The sequence below is a fragment of the Acyrthosiphon pisum genome, chromosome X (genome assembly GCF_005508785.2).
Source record: "Acyrthosiphon pisum isolate AL4f chromosome X, pea_aphid_22Mar2018_4r6ur, whole genome shotgun sequence".
NCBI classification, from domain to species: domain Eukaryota; kingdom Metazoa; phylum Arthropoda; class Insecta; order Hemiptera; family Aphididae; genus Acyrthosiphon; species Acyrthosiphon pisum.
Window position 1 is genome coordinate 68,905,423 of NC_042493.1, and position 19,600 is coordinate 68,925,022.

General features: G+C 29.4%; 1 protein-coding gene across 1 annotated transcript in view; it reads left to right on the forward strand.

The window, feature by feature from the left end:
- The window catches only part of LOC100166940, a 182,089-nt gene extending 162,940 nt beyond the window's left edge, over positions 1–19,149 (forward strand). Inside the window, exons 5-9 of the mRNA XM_029488725.1 lie at positions 8,780–8,969; positions 10,815–10,937; positions 11,987–12,059; positions 13,760–13,883; positions 16,574–19,149. Coding sequence (XP_029344585.1) covers positions 8,780–8,969; positions 10,815–10,937; positions 11,987–12,059; positions 13,760–13,883; positions 16,574–16,849 — 786 coding nt within the window. The 3' untranslated portion in view covers positions 16,850–19,149. The remainder of the gene's footprint in view (positions 1–8,779; positions 8,970–10,814; positions 10,938–11,986; positions 12,060–13,759; positions 13,884–16,573) is intronic.
- Positions 19,150–19,600: the final 451 nt, after the last annotated feature.

Consider the following 19,600-nt stretch of genomic DNA (forward strand, 5'->3'; position numbering starts at 1 on the left):
ACAATAGTTGTCCAAAACATTGAAAAAAATGATTGAAATTTAAAATAATATATCTATCCCTATTTATAGATATTATTACTATTATTAAATAACATTTATTTTTTACATTCTTGCGATACTTGAAAAGGGATCGCGTTATATTTTGGAAATAACCTATCAAAAAAATTATCTTTTCTCGTAAAAATTCAAACGAAATTATGTAAAGCGTAACAAACAAAATATTGACATCGTTACATTAACGCGTTACTTTAATGGCTTAATTACGTTGCCACCTCAGTAACCTTTAACCACCCATTTCTAATAACTTTAACCCGTCGTAAAACGTACTATTTTTGTTGACAACTTAACGCACACGCACGGGGTAATACTGTTTACTCTGCGTAAAATATTTATTATAATTTGAACTTCAGTGATGTATGTGAGTATTTTTTTTTTTGGATGGGGTGAGATCTGAGACTCACGTCAAAAATATCTTCCAATGTATCAAATTCTATTTAATGATATACAATGAACGTAAATGGTATTGGTTATTTTGGATTTAATACTTTCACGACATTTAAAACAATTTATACTAATCATAATATCATAATGAATGCTCGGTGCAAATTTAAAATAAAGCTTTAAAATTGTTAAAAAAAAAAATAATGAATAATTTCGATCGAAGGCCAAAACGGGGTCACACGACTATCTCAAATGTCTAATAAACGCAAACTCTAGATAAATTCTTTATATTTTTATTTATTTCTATTTCACTTAATTATATAGTATAAAAAATACCTATATTAAAAAATAGTGTTATCTTCCAATACGGTGTAATAATTTGCAAAAATTGGATTTCAAAACAGAAATAATTGAGTAAGAAAAAATTGCCGTCGCAGATTATAATATTATGTTTCGCGAATTGTCTTTTGTTTCCTAGGGCTATAGGTCACGTACTATACGGAGGTGTGTCGATTGTGAAAACATAAATTTATAATTTTCAACACACCGATAATAATAATAAAATTATATTGTACAGTGGTTCAAATAAAATATGAAAATATTTTTCGTTCAATGACTCGATTGGAAAACGTTTATCCCACCCCAACAAATGGTTCACACTTGACATAATTATTATATGCACTAAGCACTTAGCTACTATGCAACATTATTGTGTATTATACAGAAATAGTTGCCACTATAGAGTTTAATACGTCGAAAGACACATTTTTTAAAAGTTTCGATTATTTTATTCGTGCTCCTTATAATACTGGGAGTTATATTAAATCGTATTTATTATTTTTTAAATTAATATCAAATAGATTTACTGAGAGTAACTCATGTGGAGGCCCAGGGTTTATCTTGGTTTAGAAATATAATGGGTACCAACATAATATTATATAAAGAGAGAAAATAATATTTTCTTAATAATAATAAATTATTTCAGATTCACATTACAAGTGTTATTAAATATGTGGTACAAATTTATTTAGTTTTAGACAAATAGCATATTGATATCGGAGCCAATGGGAATTTTTTTTTTTTTTAAAAGCGATATCTATTATAATATAATGCTTACAGCGGCTGAAGCGTATTAACAGCTGTTCGCTAGCTGCAAAACGGTTCGTATAATTATAATTATTATACTATTTGCCGTGTATGGGACCGACATATTTATTTTGTCTTTGCCGTGCTGCAATTTTTGAAATTAATTTTAGACCTATATCTTACCTGTATACATGTATATAGTTCACACGCGCGCCAACCGGCCGTTACGAGCCGAACTTTTCGAGTTAGTATAAACTTTGACAAGTAATTTCCCTACATAATATGTTTCACGATTTCACATGCAACATATATGTATAATAATATATTGCATAACACCATGTTATTATAATATACGTTTTCTTCGTATATGAGATAAATCATCGCCGCGTAGTGAATATTAATAAATTGAAAATAATTTAAATTATAATATTTTTAAAACACGATCCACAGCAACGATACAGCCATATGAGTTTTCTTGCAATGCCTCATATGCATACCAATTAAAAAAGTAGGCAAGTGGGTGTCACTCTGCTGTACAGTAGGTACAATAGGATAAATTTTCATAATTTTTTACCCAACAAATAAAATGTTATTGATATTTATAGAAAAAAAAAACTAAAAATTTGAAAACTGACAATGTCTGTAATCAGCTCAAAAAGAGTCAAGACATTTAAAAAATGTTATGGTATATATAAAATGAAATTATAAACATTCAGTCAAATTTTCATGCGTCTACTGCAGTGGTTAGTTTTTGATTTACAACAAAATAAGGAAATCGCTACATGAGAAATCGGGTAAATATCCAATGTTGTAAAAATATGAACTTCAAAAGCTCATACAAATTTGATTTGACTTTCTTGTAGACTTTTTTTTTTTTGATAAACACGTAGACATACTTATGAAGAATTTTGTATTACATTTTAAAATCTTAGATTTAAAAAGAGAAATTTTTATGAATTTCTAACTCAAAATAATTTGCTAATTTTCGTGTTTTTTCCGTATTTTGTCAATATTTGAACTTTGAATGCTTTAAAAAAAAACTATGACTAATGATTTTTAATATTTTTCAAATATAATTGTAACAACATAGTAGTTTTAGCGTTTATTCCATGTCTGGGGAACATTTTTTCACAATTTTATGGGCAGTGTTATCGAGCTGACTTGCCTGTTTATTTAGTCATGACCATAGACATATTAATAAATAGACTGTGCCTCCCAATGCCCGTGTCGTCGTGTGACCAACATTATTAGAAAGAGATCAAAGATATTATACATGTATATGAAAGAGATAGAGAATAGATATAACAGTTATAATCATAACAGAAAAACTGAAATACCACGGAATGATAATCAAAATTTGAAGGTGAAAACTTTATACGAATATTATAATTATTAATTGAACAATCGGTCAATTCCGTTGATAGGACACGGACATTTGTTGTCTCCGTCTTACAAGTGCGTAACATATCAATTTTACGCTTAACGGATCATGTTTAAGCTTCTTCAGTTTAAAAATAAAAAATAATTGACCTACTATATAATCATTTTGATGGTAAGAACATTATCTGTGTTTGATAGTAGGATTTCTACGATAGTTCAGTTTTTAAGTGAGTTTAAGAGCATTTTTAATTTATGCTATGTTACATACTTACGCTAAACTTGCTGAAAAATTGGACTATCGTAAAAAACCCACATACAAACATTGATAACGTTCTTGCCATAAAGTTTCATTGTAGGTGGATTCACTCTAATTTTTAAACTAAGCTAAAAGTGATCCACAGAGCGTATTTGCTATGTTAAACACGTGTTAAATGGATACAACAAATACCCGTGTAGCGCCCTCAATTGCCATAACTTCGAAACTAAGTCCAACCATCAAATTCTGATTTCATCATTGTTTTCAATGTAAATAATCAGGTACAAAAGTTTAAAAAAAATTGGGCAAGTAGGTGTCACTCTGCTGTACGGTAAGTGACAAGGAAGTCACTGTAATGGATTGACCTTTTGACCTCCCACAGAGGCGTACCCAGGATTTTTTTATGGGGGGGGGTCCAAAATTTTTATTTTATTTGTTCTCTAATTATAGTTAAAGTTTAATTCATTACCAACATATTACTGTTAATAACTATAATATAGTTAGTAGTTACAATAGTAATATAAATTAAACACGGTTTATACATTATAAATTATAATATAATAATATAATCTATAACCTTTGTATACTGAAGATAATGGGAAATATTAAAATACACTGTAAACCTACTCTTATTATACGATTTACTATTAAACAATTGTGTAAATGTAGATATCTCAATGGAGGGGGTCCGGACCCGAAAACCCCCCCCTTGGGTACGCCCCTGACCTCCCAGAAGTACCAACTAGATTCACTTTCCCATCGAACAAGATACTGAAGTTAAAAATTGAAGAATTATTTCGATTACTAATCGCATACTCAAATACAAAAATAAAAAAACACACATTATTGTAAAATCAATACACTCATCGTTCCAATCAGAATCTAAAAAACATCAACTATTTAATGAAGTTGAAATGAAATAATGAATATAATATTTTTTGTTCAAACACGCCTTTACCTATAGATTGGTATTTTTTTCTTAGTGGCACCTCCAACCTCTCTCGTCCGTGTCAGTCGAGTTAGAATTTAATGTAATCCAATTTCATCGAGACTCAATAATTCATCAACATCCCAATTTACCGTCTCAAACTTGACCGGAAAGCATTCACTTGTGTTGAGCCGAGAAAAGAAAATGTTGCTGCATTACGTTTATATTACGTTGGCATATTTAACTATATGAAATTATAAATATTGAATAATTTGAACAAAAATATGCGACTTCACGTCAGTACTTTTCTGTCCAAACCGTCCATAATAATACTTCATATTATTATATACGATTTACTTACTTACAGGCGCGAATCTAGAAATATGAAATTCGATAGCGGCTACATTTTTTTTAGATAAAATTGAATATATTATAGTACATAATAGATTATAGATAAGATTTGATAACAATGAACATTAGATTATGAATATTTTTGTTTATATTGTAAATGTATATGTGTTTTATGAATGATTTATCACCTATTCAAATAATTACATTATAATAATATTATAAACCATTCTCAAAGGGGGGTGAAGCTCCTAAACCTTCCCTGCCTACATATCATACTTACACGTTAGACACTGAACTAGCAGCAGAGAACTAAATGGTACCTATAGGTCCGTGGCCCGTGGATAAACGGAAGTGAGAAGATTCGTGTAACTAAGCGCATTTCGTAGCTTCGCGGTGGCGAATATTTTAATAAGCACCCGTGAAAAACGTACAGGTGATTTATGATATTATTATCATTGTTGATATTGTTGCCATCATAATAATATAATATACCCACCCACTTGCGTTTGGTATTATAATGTAGTTTATAGATAAACCGGCCCCATGACGCGAGTGGTTACCGTCGTTGTTGATGGGGTGCGTATAACATAATAACAATAATATTATACGTGTTTTGATATCGTTAAACAACATTATATTTTTATTATTATTATTATTAGAACTGTGTTGTTCGCAACGAATGGGCAGGAAAAATAACGGAAATTCTAGGCCGGAAGGCCGTTCTGCAGACGTTCGGCGAGATCACTATAATAGTATATTGTAGTATCTACACATAGTATCTCGTGGCACCGTTGTCATCCGATTTCGTCACGATATCATTATAACATCCACATTTTAGGATATTTTTATGTCAAACTGTGTTGACTGCCTACAGCTAAATATGTCTAATTTAACAGCAATTAAGATTTAAGATTATGTTTCTATACACAAAATTAAATTTAACATTCAAATCAGATGGTTTAATTTTTTGCAACGTTGTCAAAACAATACTAATATTACTTACTTCAGCTCGATCCTATCATATCCTAATTAATTATTGATGGGAAATATCAAAATAGACATATCGTTGGCGCACCGCCAAGTCGTGCCTCTGCATCAGGTGCTTTAGCAGAACTACTCGTTGCGATATCATATTTTATTATAACAATATCCAAATTTGTTGATATTTTCATGACAAACTGTGTTGACTGTATAGACAAACCTTATTTCAAACCAACCCTGGTTTTAATACTTAAAGCTACTTAGTATTTAGTTTAGTTTAATTTAGGTTTATTTTACAAATATTTAGTTTTTACGAATATATTATACATATGGTAAATATAGGTTAGTTTTTAATAATCATCAAACAATTATTATTACTAGCATGCGATAATGATTATACTTCAATATTTTGTAAAATAATGAATGAATGTATAAAATGTGTATTAAGTCTAAAATAGGCTAAATATTGGAACTAGGAAAGTACCAGCGTAATTTGCAATAAAAACAAAAACAAAAATTTGAGCCTCTTTTTAAGCGTGCGATGTCTGCGACAAGTCGTTCTCTGGAAGCAAAAATTTGACGACACATCGACGCACACACACTGGCGTAAAACCATACGCGTGTGATTCATGCGACAAGTTGTTCTCTATAAGTAGCAGTTTGATGGTACATAAGCTGACGCACATGGCACACTGATAGGATTGATTAAGTGATCTATGATCCAAAGGCATAAATCATGTTAACATATAATTATGTAGCACTCTTTAAGTGTTCAATTGTTGTTTCTTGTAAAAAAATTGGGTATTATTATAACATTTAAAATTAATTATACAAATTAAATTAGGTGATTGGTAGGTATTTTAATAATAAAAAATCATAAGACAATAATGTATTAATAAACATAACCCTAATTCTCAACTAACAAAACAATTATAAAATAGCGTGTTATGACTTCGTCAGTTCATAATTCATCTACTACGTAATATCCAAGTCTGGACAAGTTAATGATCATTTTTAATTGAGCTAAGTTAAGTTGATAGAAAACCTTTTAAAAAGTTTAAAGCTAATTGGTACCTAGTTATCAGAATTTTGTTTTAACTCAAGTCAGTTAAAAGTTATATGAAAACAATTAATCTATTATTCACTTATAAATATTTTATTTTCATTTTTTTAATATATAAATAGCCAATAGTATGGTGTAAAATGATCAATAATAATAATTGTATTATATTTAATATTTATTTATTCTCTAAATTAACGTAACATGGATTTGGTTAAAAGTAACCCGTTTTTTTATTAATGATAATCAGTTAAGTATAAAAATAAGTTATGAAAATTAAATTTTAAAAAGTTAAGTTAAATAGTTCTAATTAAATTAATTCATGAATTTTTCTTCAACAAATACATAGATATCTATGCTATACTAGATACATGTTTTACATGAAAAAAGAGAAGCCAGTTTTAATCTCATAGTATAGAATATCTGTGAATAAATGTAATAAAGTTATTAATAAATCAGTTATCACGGAACAAATGATTTATTATTATCACATAATACTCTAGTATCCACTATATTAGCTACCTAGTGGACTATTTTTTTTATCACATTTTATCTATCAACTATAGGTACTATATTTATATATTTACGTTATTTCACGGTTGTAACTTGTAGACAATATTATATACCACATAGGTTAGTTAAAATAGTAATTATTACAAATAACGAATATTATAGACCTAAAAAAACAGAATATTATTATTCTTATTACCTATACCTACATTAAACTTTTACATATTATGCCTAACTAGTAAATAAAATACTGTTCTAATGAGTTAAATGAAGATCATATTATAGCAGAAGAATAATCATTAAGATCATTAAAGTTAACACTTTTTTTAAAAGTTGAATTTTTTCCGTAGTGACCCGTAAAATGGGGTGACTTCGGATACCTACTTACCTATTAGATTTAATTAAAAACCGATGTTATAATTACAATTGTTGACTTTGGACAATATAGACATTTAAAAAAAAAATTAATAAATCGAAATAAAAAGACCCCATCAATTTATCGCAAATACAACATAATTTATTTAATATTCTAAAAAAATAATTCTTTACTTTTCTATAAACATGTCATCTGAAAATTTATTTTTTACTTTTCTGTTTTTACTTATTGTGTCGTCATTTTTTTATAACTAACACTATCAACGACATTTCAAATATCATTAGGATTATAATTCTTATATACGGACGACATCCTAAATTGTTGACATATGATCTGGGCATAGTTAATGTGTTGTCCGAAGTCGCCCCACTTTGGTAATAATTAACACAATTTAACACTGCAGTGTGAGATCAAGTAACTTAACAATTTTCGCATATACCAATTAACACAGACAAGTTAACGAGTATAGGTTACCGAAAACTGCGATCAAATATTTCTATTTGTTGTTGGCTATACAGTAGTCAATGTAGTTCTGTAATTTATAAATAAAAAAATATAATATTTTGTATTTACCTCCATGAAATTTACTATGACATCATTATGTCATCAATACATTTTTATTTTCTATGGAGCTTATAATATAGATATTAACATGGAGTATAAGTTTTCATATTTTATATTAAACGTGTATTCTAAAATTATAAGATAACTAAAAAACATGGTGTTGTCCGAATTCACACCACATATCCGAAGTCACCCCCTTTTACGGTAGTCATTAGTACAAGAATCTTAGGTTCAGACATTTTTAATGGGCCCCCCTGCGGACAAAGTCTATATTATGTCAATATTATGAGTGAGGGCTCCACTAATCTTATATAAAAAATTATGTTTGTGAATGTTGTAGTCATTTTGTAATAGTTTCCCATGTGTGTGAATTAATTTGTGTATACTTACCTAAAGTTAGACCACCGAATGATAGAGCAACTCATTACACGTGCCATGATAATCACGGCTATACATTCTTAAGAATTTTTTGCGTAACTCGCGTGTGCTTTTTCAGTTATACTAGTCACTCTGCGGTCTCTATCAAACCCAATCCGTTCTGTACTAAAACAAAAATATTTGAGGTAGATACACATTTAACTTGCGATTCACGATAATTCTTTAACTGGATTTACTATAGCTTAATATGTTTTATCTTAAACCCGAATACTTCCCGATAAGTATTACCGACCAACATGCCGTGGCTGTAGCTCGGAACTTCACTCCGTAGGTATAACAGTATTTTAGTTGCTCAACAGCAATGGGGCATCCCATACCCTGATCCTCTTCATTTGAAATCGAAAACTGCAACTTATTAAGAAATAACCGAATACTGCTAACAATGATTTTGCGTATTTTACGATGCAGGAGGGCATGGGATCTATGAAGATCACACATGGCGGTCTCCGGTTGTCTGGCCGGACATTGGTCACCAACCGGCTGGTGGCGTCGGCGATACGCTCTCGGCCCGGACGTCCGCTTCTCATCGAGTCCACTGCTAACGTCACACTGACTGCTCGCAATTCACAGGGACGCCTGGTGAACAGTCTCAAATTGAGTGAGTACTATACAGTGTATTATATTATAACTTACCACCGCACCGTATAATGTGAATATAAATCAGTACTACAGAGTGAGACATTTGCACACGACAGCTGAGGTTTTAACTTTTAATATCAAAAATATTGTTTATATAATATTATTATTTCGGTAGAATATTCAGAAATTCAAAATAAAAATAGATTTGATATGGTACTTTTATATTTTTCTAATTGCGTTGTATGGACAAGACTATCACGAGTGTTTCATATTTATTTTACAATCCCACTTTTACCCACTTGTATACTGACGTGTCATTAGTGTTATTAGAGTTTGTAAGTTATGAATTTATGATGAATTTGATTTTTACTATTTTAGCAAAATAAGAAAAATGCTATCAAGGGTATACATTATAAATCAAATGTATGCAAAAAATTATATTTTTTACGGGGAGCGTTACTCAGAAGACTGAAGATATATTACTTGGTACCTACTAGAAATTTAAGCAGTAATAAAAATCTCCGTAGCTTCAGATTGTCTAAATGTTAATTAATCAAGAAATTAAAAACGATCGATACGGATGTTAAGTGAACAACATGCAAAACCAAAATATGTCAAAGTATAAAGTGTTTGCGTGTGTCAAAAATAATAATGCGTTGTGTAATTCTCGACGACTTCGTGCTTTTCATTTCAATTAATCTCGTTGCCATAATTATCTGTAATATTACGATAATAATATAATATCGATTAAACTTATTACTAACGGATAACGCAGTTTAAATTTTAAATTTCCTTTTGTTCGAATCACGGTGACTATACTTCCACAAACCAATTCAGGAAAACGTCTAGGAACTTCGTGTAACATTAACACTGTCTATTCATCTATGTGTATAATCAGGGCTCGTAAGTTCATGCATCTGCATGTTTTTTTTGCTACACAGGAAAACATGCTAACTGAGATACAAATCCAACAATAGTAATAATAATATGAAGTTTATAAAGTGCATATTTTTGCATATTTTGGGTGTAAAGGCATATTTGGCATATTATAGTCCATTTTTTACAATCGTTAGTGCAAATTATCTCATAAAAATATTTGAAAAGTTTCTTGTTTCTTATTTACTTTCCTGATTACAAAATTATAGTGTTTTGATTTATTTTTATTCAGGAGTGTTTGACTACCTAGTGTCCTAGTACATACTTATTTAGATTTTATGCGTTATACGAAATATTTCGAAAACAATGTAATCGCTACCACTACCATCCTCCACCGTATAAAGAGGCAGCTTTTCACCAACTAGCATTTATAGTTTTGTACATTGGTACAGTATAGTTTTCTTACACTCGCCGATGAGTTTACTCGTATGAGTCGTATGCGTTTGTCTGTTCAATTTCCTGTTTTAGTGTTTTCATGTGAGGTATAGGTACTGTACCTACACTTTATTCTTATTTTATTTAAACAATGCCGAACGATAATCAAACAGTTGCTGGCCGTTTGCAAAATTTTGTGGAGGAATTTGAATTTTTTTTAAATGTATGCATTAATTCTTATTATTTTAAAATTTTCTCATGATTTTTTTACATAATGCATATTCTGAGTCCAGAATTTAAAAATGTTAGGCCGTTAGAGCATATAAATGCATATTTTCGAACTTTTTAGTGCATATTTTGACAATTTTTAGTGCATGAATGCATGCGTATTTATGCATTTTTTAGTGTATGAAGTAACGAGCCCTGTGTATAATAATATGGAAATAAAAAAAAAAAATTATATTCTATTAAATATTATCACGTACCTACATATTATATTATATTATTGTAGTAATATTAATAATAATAACATTTATTTTGGTCCCCTGTACAGCTAAAGATGGTTTGGAGTGCGCACAAGCGAGCGTGTTCAAAGTGACCGATACACGTGGCGAGACGCTGTTCTCGGCAGACCGGAGTAAAGTGATAGTCGGTGCCCAAGAACTTCGAGTCACGGGTAATGTAGAATAATATATTATTATTATTATTATGACTATTATTATTATTATTATAAAGTATGCGTAATTTCTTTGTAAATGATTAAGATAAGTTTATATTCAGCTCGAGCCTCCATTATATTTTTATTGAGTATGAAGAGGTCAAAATACCTAGAACTATTCATATTTTTTTAGGAAGGTTCTATGAATTATAAGGGGCTTGGCCTCCCAAAACCACTTGTTGTGCTACTGGTAAAACCTAAACCAATAACAATTAAGGGTAGTGGTTATAGTTTCAGATTTATCGGTTATTTTAGATTTTTCCATTTTTCCGATAATAGAGATAGCTACCATTTCAAGTTTGAATCATGCTGAAATGAATTTAATTATTGTCATGACATACTATCATGTTACTAATTCAATGATTTGAAGTGAACTTACTGAAAAACTTTTTAATTTGTATTGAAAGTTTGAGAAAAAACAAACATGAACAATTCAATTTTTAATAAACCTTTGTCAATATTATAATATTTTTAAAATAATAATTATTGTAAATATTGTGTTATTAAAAATACTATTATTTTGTGTTTTAAGTTAAACAATAGAAATCAGTATTTTTATTTATTTATGTTCGTTTATAAGAACTAATGAATACAATCTAAAATAAAAAATGTCCTCCATTTCTGGCAATCGAAAATTATTAACAAACATAAAAGAAAAATAAATGCAGTAGTTATGGTACTTATATAATATATATAACTTATAACTACTAGTTGTGGTAAATTAAAAAATACTTAAAATTATTTAAAAACAAGTGTTGATATTTGTACTTATTGTGTAATATTTTTCAATAACCATCTCATTCAAACAAAATTAATAAATTAGAAAAACAGTTATTGATGAAATCCTGTAATACACTTTATTATTTGCATTGTGTATAATTGGAAATGGGCGTAAACCAAAATTAAAAATATAAAAAGCATCCGAAGCCTCACGTAAATCGTAAAATAGAGACCAACTTATCGACGGTGATATCATGTTTCTATAACACCGTGTCTTTTACTTGAAGGTTCCGGTGGTGCCGTTTTTCAAGGCAGTGTCCAAACGCCAATGGTTCGAGCCGATTCTCGACACGACTTGAGGTAAGAAAACTATCAATGAAATACATGTTTATAAAGAGTGTACCACGTAATTATCTGACAAACTTACATTCAAATTATTACGTGTAAATATTTTATATATATTTGTATTTTAAATAGACACTGGTGTCACTCCTCGATTACATATACATTGTAAATAAATTATACAAATTACTATTAATATAATCAAATAATTTACAAAAGTTGTATATATTAGGCTAGAACATTTAGAAAACAGATATAGGTACCTACTTATCACTTAAAAGTAGTATCATATTGAGAAATACAGAAAATAAGTAAACTTAATTTTACAAAAAAAAAAAGGTCTAGGGGGGATCTATCCCCCATATCCCCCCCCCCGTAAATACGCCACTGGTATGGAGCGTGGGAACTATAGGAGAGGAGAAAAATCAAGTTTTACCACAAACAATCTTATAGAGGTCTTGCTCATTTATCAAGTCGTCGATCGGCTAAAGACCTGATATCAAGCTTATGGAACACTTGTTAATAGCTATGCGATGGGTTATTAGTTTTCAGCTTGAAATCTAAAATATTAAGACATTTGCATTGTACCTAGGTATCTGGTGACAGTAAGCTACTGAGTATGGGTCCCAGACAGCAGAACTATACTTGTCTATGGGCCTAATATGCACACAGAATAATTTTTAATGAGCCAACGAGTTTCAATTTAGTAGCAACTCTCTATGTAAAACTAGTAAATTATGTGGACTTACAATATTCTCAATGTTGATTGATCGTCGAATATTGATCTCCACTTGACAAATTTCTCTATATCTTCTTGCAAACACACGAAATCTTCATGAATATCAATTAAAAAAAAATAATAATAGCAATAGATTAGTATCGTCAGCAAAGTATATTAACTTTCAGTGGAAAAAACCATTCATAATGATGTTTACCTATGGACAGTATAAAAAAATAGAAGATAACTGTCCAACTCAAGGGACACATGTGGTTGTAAAAACAATATTTTTTTTATTTTTTCTTTAAGAAGATAATGGGCCCCACTGAACATGTTCATGTATTCATAATATGAGACATTAAACTGAAAAGTTTTATGAACTTGACTACTTAACTACCTTAAGTTTTAACTAACTTAGTCTTAACTTACTTAAGACTAAATTAAGATATGTTTGGGAAACTAAAGCCTAGAGCTGATAGAACAGACGCGAGGGCATCGTGGCACACCTCATAGTTAAACTCTCGCAAAGTCAGTAACTTAAAATGAGATCACTTTTTGAAAACATCATATTATATGAATCAGAAAAACGGAAAGCCGTGCTTTTCAGCCGTAGCACATTTATAAATAAACATTTAATTTAAAAATGGCATAATGAAACTTAGGACAAGTAACTCAAACTAATTTGATAGATAAGGTAGGAATTCAGTTCTTAAAGTTTGAGCTATAACTTAAAAATAGGACTGATATGACTGATTTTCTAAATATCTGGAATAAAATCCTCGCCTAGGGAGTACCTAAGAAATATCCACGTAGGGAAGATGATAATAATATGCTTAAGCCGATATTATTATTATTATAATGCAGGTAGTGATCATCAATTTGGCCATAACCGTTTTGGTAGTAAAATATAATAATAATTCTCGTCTCTCATGTCGGTGTAATAATAATATGATATTTTGTAGTATAATATAATATAATAATTATTATTATATATATTTAGGCTGGAGTCAGCGTCCAGAAGACTAGAGCTGAGTGGTCCCCAAGGAGTGACTATCGAGTCCAGGGCCGGTGACATAACCGTATCGTGTCTGATGGACGTCAAGTTGCAGTCGATAGCAGGAGCGGTGTGTATTTATTTATTAGATTTTTTTTTTACCTCGTTAGAATTCTTATACAACAGATTATAATCAGTCCAATAAAATAATACACAATACCTATAGGTACCTACATAGGAGATTCTTAAATACGTTCTTATTATAGAAAATAATTGTTGTAGGTACTTCAGTATCTAATTGAATATTTGCAAAGCAAAATGCATTATTGCTTTTCGTAAGCTGATATTTATATCAATGACTTGCGAAGTCATATATTTAATGTCTAAGCTGACTGAAAAATTATAAATATATTTTAAGATACTACTAGATTCTAAAAAGTAACTTTTTTACACAAATAATTTCGTTTATTTAGTGAAATTTACTATCTATACAATAAGTGCCACAATAAATAAATGAGCTATAATGAATATAAAATGAGGCGGTGAAAGAAAAAATTACATTGAATAAGAGTTTCAAATTAGTAACTTCTGGACATGGGTGATACAAAGTATCTAGATCCAATTTTATTTTCCTAATTTTTGCATATTTTCAATTATTATCTTTTAAAAATTATAAAGTAAAGTTCAATCTATTTGTGTTTTAGTAAAACTATCTTTTTAAAATTCACTTTATCAACGAAAAAAAAGTGAAGAACAAATCTACAGTTATCAATAATTTTTACATAGAGGTTTTGTAATAAAATAAATCATACATTCATCGCCATCTGATTTTGTTGGCTTATTCCAAACCCATATTTTTATATAAATGCGTCATCCATTGGTGCATTTGACAAATATATATTATTATACCTTATTATATATCATCTTGTATTTTATCTTGTGATTTTTCCGTGATTTCCGATGATGTTGCCCCCATTAACAAAAATAAACAAAGTTAATTGGTTGTAAATACCTGAAATCAAAAAGAAACGCTGCCCAATTTTACAAATGTACAACACAGAAAATTTGCGTTTAGCTGAACCAATGTTGTGAAGTCAACTTTAATATTAATAATATTAGATTAAATCGACCACTTATCAACTTCAATTTAAGAACAATATAATATGTTTTTGTGAAGTGACTTTTTTACAATATTTTTACTTTTATGTGGATTATAATTATGTAAAATATTACAATGTAAAAATAATTATATCAAGTCAATAAATTAAAATATAATAAAAAAAGTAAAAACCCATCGTATAAACATAGGTACTTCCTGTTTTTACCATTAAGTTTGATAAGAAGTTAATTTATGCTGATATATTATTAAAGCTAACAAGACGAAATTGGTTCTGCTGAACGCAATTTCGCTATGTTTTACCAGTGGTTATAAACACTAAAGTGTAATATATATTTTGTATAGGTAATCTCGTTTCTAATATAACATAAGCGTTAAGCGGGCGAAATGTCCTCTTCAGCGTACACTGTTTGAGACAGATTATCATACGTTTAGCGTGCCGACTAATATTCCCGGGGAATTTCAAAGACCGCAACCAGATTCCGCAATTTTACGGAATCGTGTAGATTTTAATAACCTTGTATACATACACGATTCCACAAAATATTTTATATTTCTATAAACACAATTCCACAAGGTTTTAATATTATGTAAGGTCACCATACCGAATTACAATAATAATATATTATTATAACGTATTTAAAAATAGTTTAGTGCGATAGACAACGATACTGCCATTTTCAAAACTTTCGGAAAAATATGATTTTAGTTTACCAACACTTTACACATTGTTTGAATAATTGTCGTATTTGATATTCTGCAGGATTATTTACTTATAATAAAAGATATAATATTTTGAAATTTTAATAACGTTATAGTTATAATTCATAGCGTTATATTTGATAAAAAACGATTGCAACTTGTAAACGTAATTATAATGGAAAGGGATAGTCAAAAATAATTAAGTATCGCAAAACAAAACATAACGATAAATAAAATAAAATATATTAATATTTATATTAATTTTTATATTTTTTAATGATATATAATATTTTTATATATCATTAAACAAAACATAACGCAAAACGTAATTTATGGAATATCATTGAACGAAAAATAACACAAAACGAAATATTTTAAAATTTATTCATTTAAAAGGTCTATTGGTTTCGTAGAAACATTTATTCATGCAAACAATCTAGAATTGATTATATTATATTCCCTATCCAGGCTATTACTTGCATTAGTTATTATTAATTTTCAATTTAATAGGTATCAACACTATTTTCAATAACAATAAACATAAGACTTGTATAATGTTTTAGTTCTAAATAACGAAAAACACAAAACTTGAATAACGATTTTATTCTGTATAACGATAAACACAAAAGTTGAATAACATTTTAGTTTTGAAGAACGATAAACGCGAAACTTGTGTAACGTTTTAATTGTAAATAACATAAACGGATTTTTTTTTTCAAATGCAAGCCCTAGTATTTTGTTTTCCTAATATTTCTCTTTAAGGGAGTTTCAGGAAGTGCCAAACTTACTTAGAGGATATTATTATCATATTATAACTTTTTTTTTTTCCGAATCCAGGGATGCCAAAACCATTAAGTCGTAGTAAATTTGGCTTACCTATCTATTTTTTACAAGAGTATAGGAGTATTTTTCGTGTCCCTACCCTCGATTAATTCATCGTTTTCGGCAACAAAATATTAATTTATTATAACTGTTTATTGTTATGTATTATCGTGTTATAGATACAAATCGACGCAGCCAAGGTGTTCCTCAAGGGCCTGAAGACGGTCAAGACTACGTCTTCGGCCAACACGGCAGCCGCATCTGCGGGCGGGGACGATGGCGGCGGCGGCAAGTCGACCGGCCAGCAGAATTCCATCGTCGGCGCAAAAAAGAGGGGCGCCGAAGACAAGTTGCCCAGCGTGTACCAGCTGTGCGTGTGCGGTAACGGCAAGGTGTTCATGTCGCCGCCGGACGGTCAGTGCGCCGCCGACAACGAGAGCTTGGTGTGCCGGTGAACGGCCGGTGAACGGCCGGTACGTACCGCGGATACCAATACCGCGGTCGCGGTTTCGATCCGAGTCAAGCGCGACAGGCAAGTCGTCAACCGCACTCATTACAATATTATTATCATACGCGTAATCTTATTATTATTATTATTATTATTATTATTATTATTATTATTATTATTATTATATTATAAATAGTAGGTATTATTATACGTCATTATTAAGTTTTTATTCCAATATATTCTATTGATGCGATTCCCGCGTCCGTTCGTATATATAAAATATAATAATTACGTCGTTATTAAGTGTAGAACAATATTGTTATAGTTTCCATCTGTTTCATATTTTTTAACCATTAATGATGATATTTTGTTTGTGTTTATTTTCCACTCGAATGTACCTCTTAAAATAATATTATCGTATTATAATACAAACGATCTATCTGTGTCCGCTTCGTATAATATATATACATCCAAATGTTACGCGCGTAGGATAATAAAATTACAAAAATATATATTATTCAATCGAATTCGATATATTATATTATAATCTTATAGAAACGTTATAGTGAAACGAAGTTCGTCTGGAATCCAGTCAAGACCTATAAGTCTTCGTCGTCGATTGATTATACATGTCACGTTATAGAATAATTGTCTACTACGCAACTTTTGCAAATAATATAACTATATTATATACGCTTTTATGTATTATATAGATCTGATAATTATATATTTTCTTTTGATTTTTTCATGACGACAGAAGACATATTATTTATATAACACTAAATAGTTCGTAAAAAAACAAAGCGTAAAAAATCTTAAGAAGCTTAGTATATATTTCTATTGTTATCATATTATTATTACAACTGGCAATTAGACACCTACACGAGTATTGTTATAGCGCTATTATCTTCATCGACCAAATAATAATGATCTAGCTTCTACACCGATTTACTACGCGTTTAAATATTATTATTATTATTATCGTTATACCTAATATCATTATAATTTATTATTACGTAATACTATTGATTATAAATCAATGGTAATACCTTGTGTGTTGTTATATATTATATTATATTTTGTTATCATCGTCAAACTCGCTATATTATACCTACGTCGTATGTTTCTCATGCGTTTCTTGTTTTTTTCCGGACGACTGATAATTATTTATTTATATCGTAACTATAAAATATAGAAACATAATACAGTAGTTGCCAGTATCCACTTATTGGATTCATGGTTAATTGACTCATTTGCTTATTGGAAACAGGCTGGTCCCAATTTTATTTATACCAACCCATATAAATGCGTAACATAAAAACACATAGTACACTGGTTAATGGTGTCATAGTGTATTTTTAAGGGCATAATCCCTCATTTGTTAGTACATTTTCTCAATTTTCTCTTATATATTTTTATGATTAATATTATTTCCTCGAATCGTCACACTACAAACGTACTAATATGGGTTTGAAAATATTTTTTTTTTTTTACATAATTTGAAGCCAGTGAAAAACAAAATTTTTGTAAAAATAAAACTTTTCCTTTATTAATGACAACATGTCAACAAACATACCTACCTACCTACCTGCTATGAAATACCTAATATAATAATAAATATTTACAAGTACACAATATAGCCAAATTTAATACAACTTATAATGCATATTACAGAAATATTTTTATTGTTGGACCTTTCACGTTATTGACTCGTTCGGTTAATAGAATCACATCACATGCTCTGGTCCCAAAGTGAGTACAATAAGTGGTGACTACTGTTTTGTATATTATGTGACATAATATTATTGATGTTTTGCCTTAAATGTCATGTTTTTTTCCTATCTCGGCCGTCGCTGTCATAAGATAATTGTACTTTAGGGCTTTTATTTGAATAATTATTATAAGTGTACGGTTATAGATTTATTGACATTAGACACTTGAAGTTTTATGCCATCCATCTATATATTATAAATTTCATCATGTACTTGGGCAGTTTGCAAATATTATTATTATTATTATTATCATAATATTGTTAATACTTAAGACAACGTCATTTGTATATAATAATAACATTATATAATTATTAACCGATTTGTGACAATATGTTCCCAAAATGTTATACCTATAAAAAATATTATTGTTCACGTGAATATTGTTGACGCTCGTGCGTATTGTTTTGTGTTGTGTAGAAAACTGAAAAGGTATAAAATATTATATAGGTAATATACGTATATGTATTATACTCGTTTTGTGTTTTACGTGTTTATAAGACAAGAGAATAAATTGATTGAGAATTGAGATTATAAATTACTTTGTTCTTAATGTTATCATCGTAGATTTAGTAGTGTCGAAGTGTATACTTATTTCATATTTAATTATATTATGTGAGTTGATAGATAAAAATTATTTATCGAGTAAAAATGTGATAAATTATAATATATATATACATTTGGTATAAAATATATTGTATGCACTAAAAAATTAAATCAATTAAAGTAAACATAATAATATTATAATTAATATCTTGGCTCGTTTCACGGATCTTCAATGACAGTGGACCATCAACCTTAGAACCTTTATTTTTGTAGTAATTAGAGCTACTCTTAACCCCGAAAATCATTCGAGTTACGGTATTAATTTTATTATTTTAAGATATTGTATGGGTTGGGTGAATAAAAGCTTAACATTTTTTGTTCGAAAATTGAATCGAAAATTTAACACTGATTGTACAACTTGTACGTATGTTGCTACTTGCTGG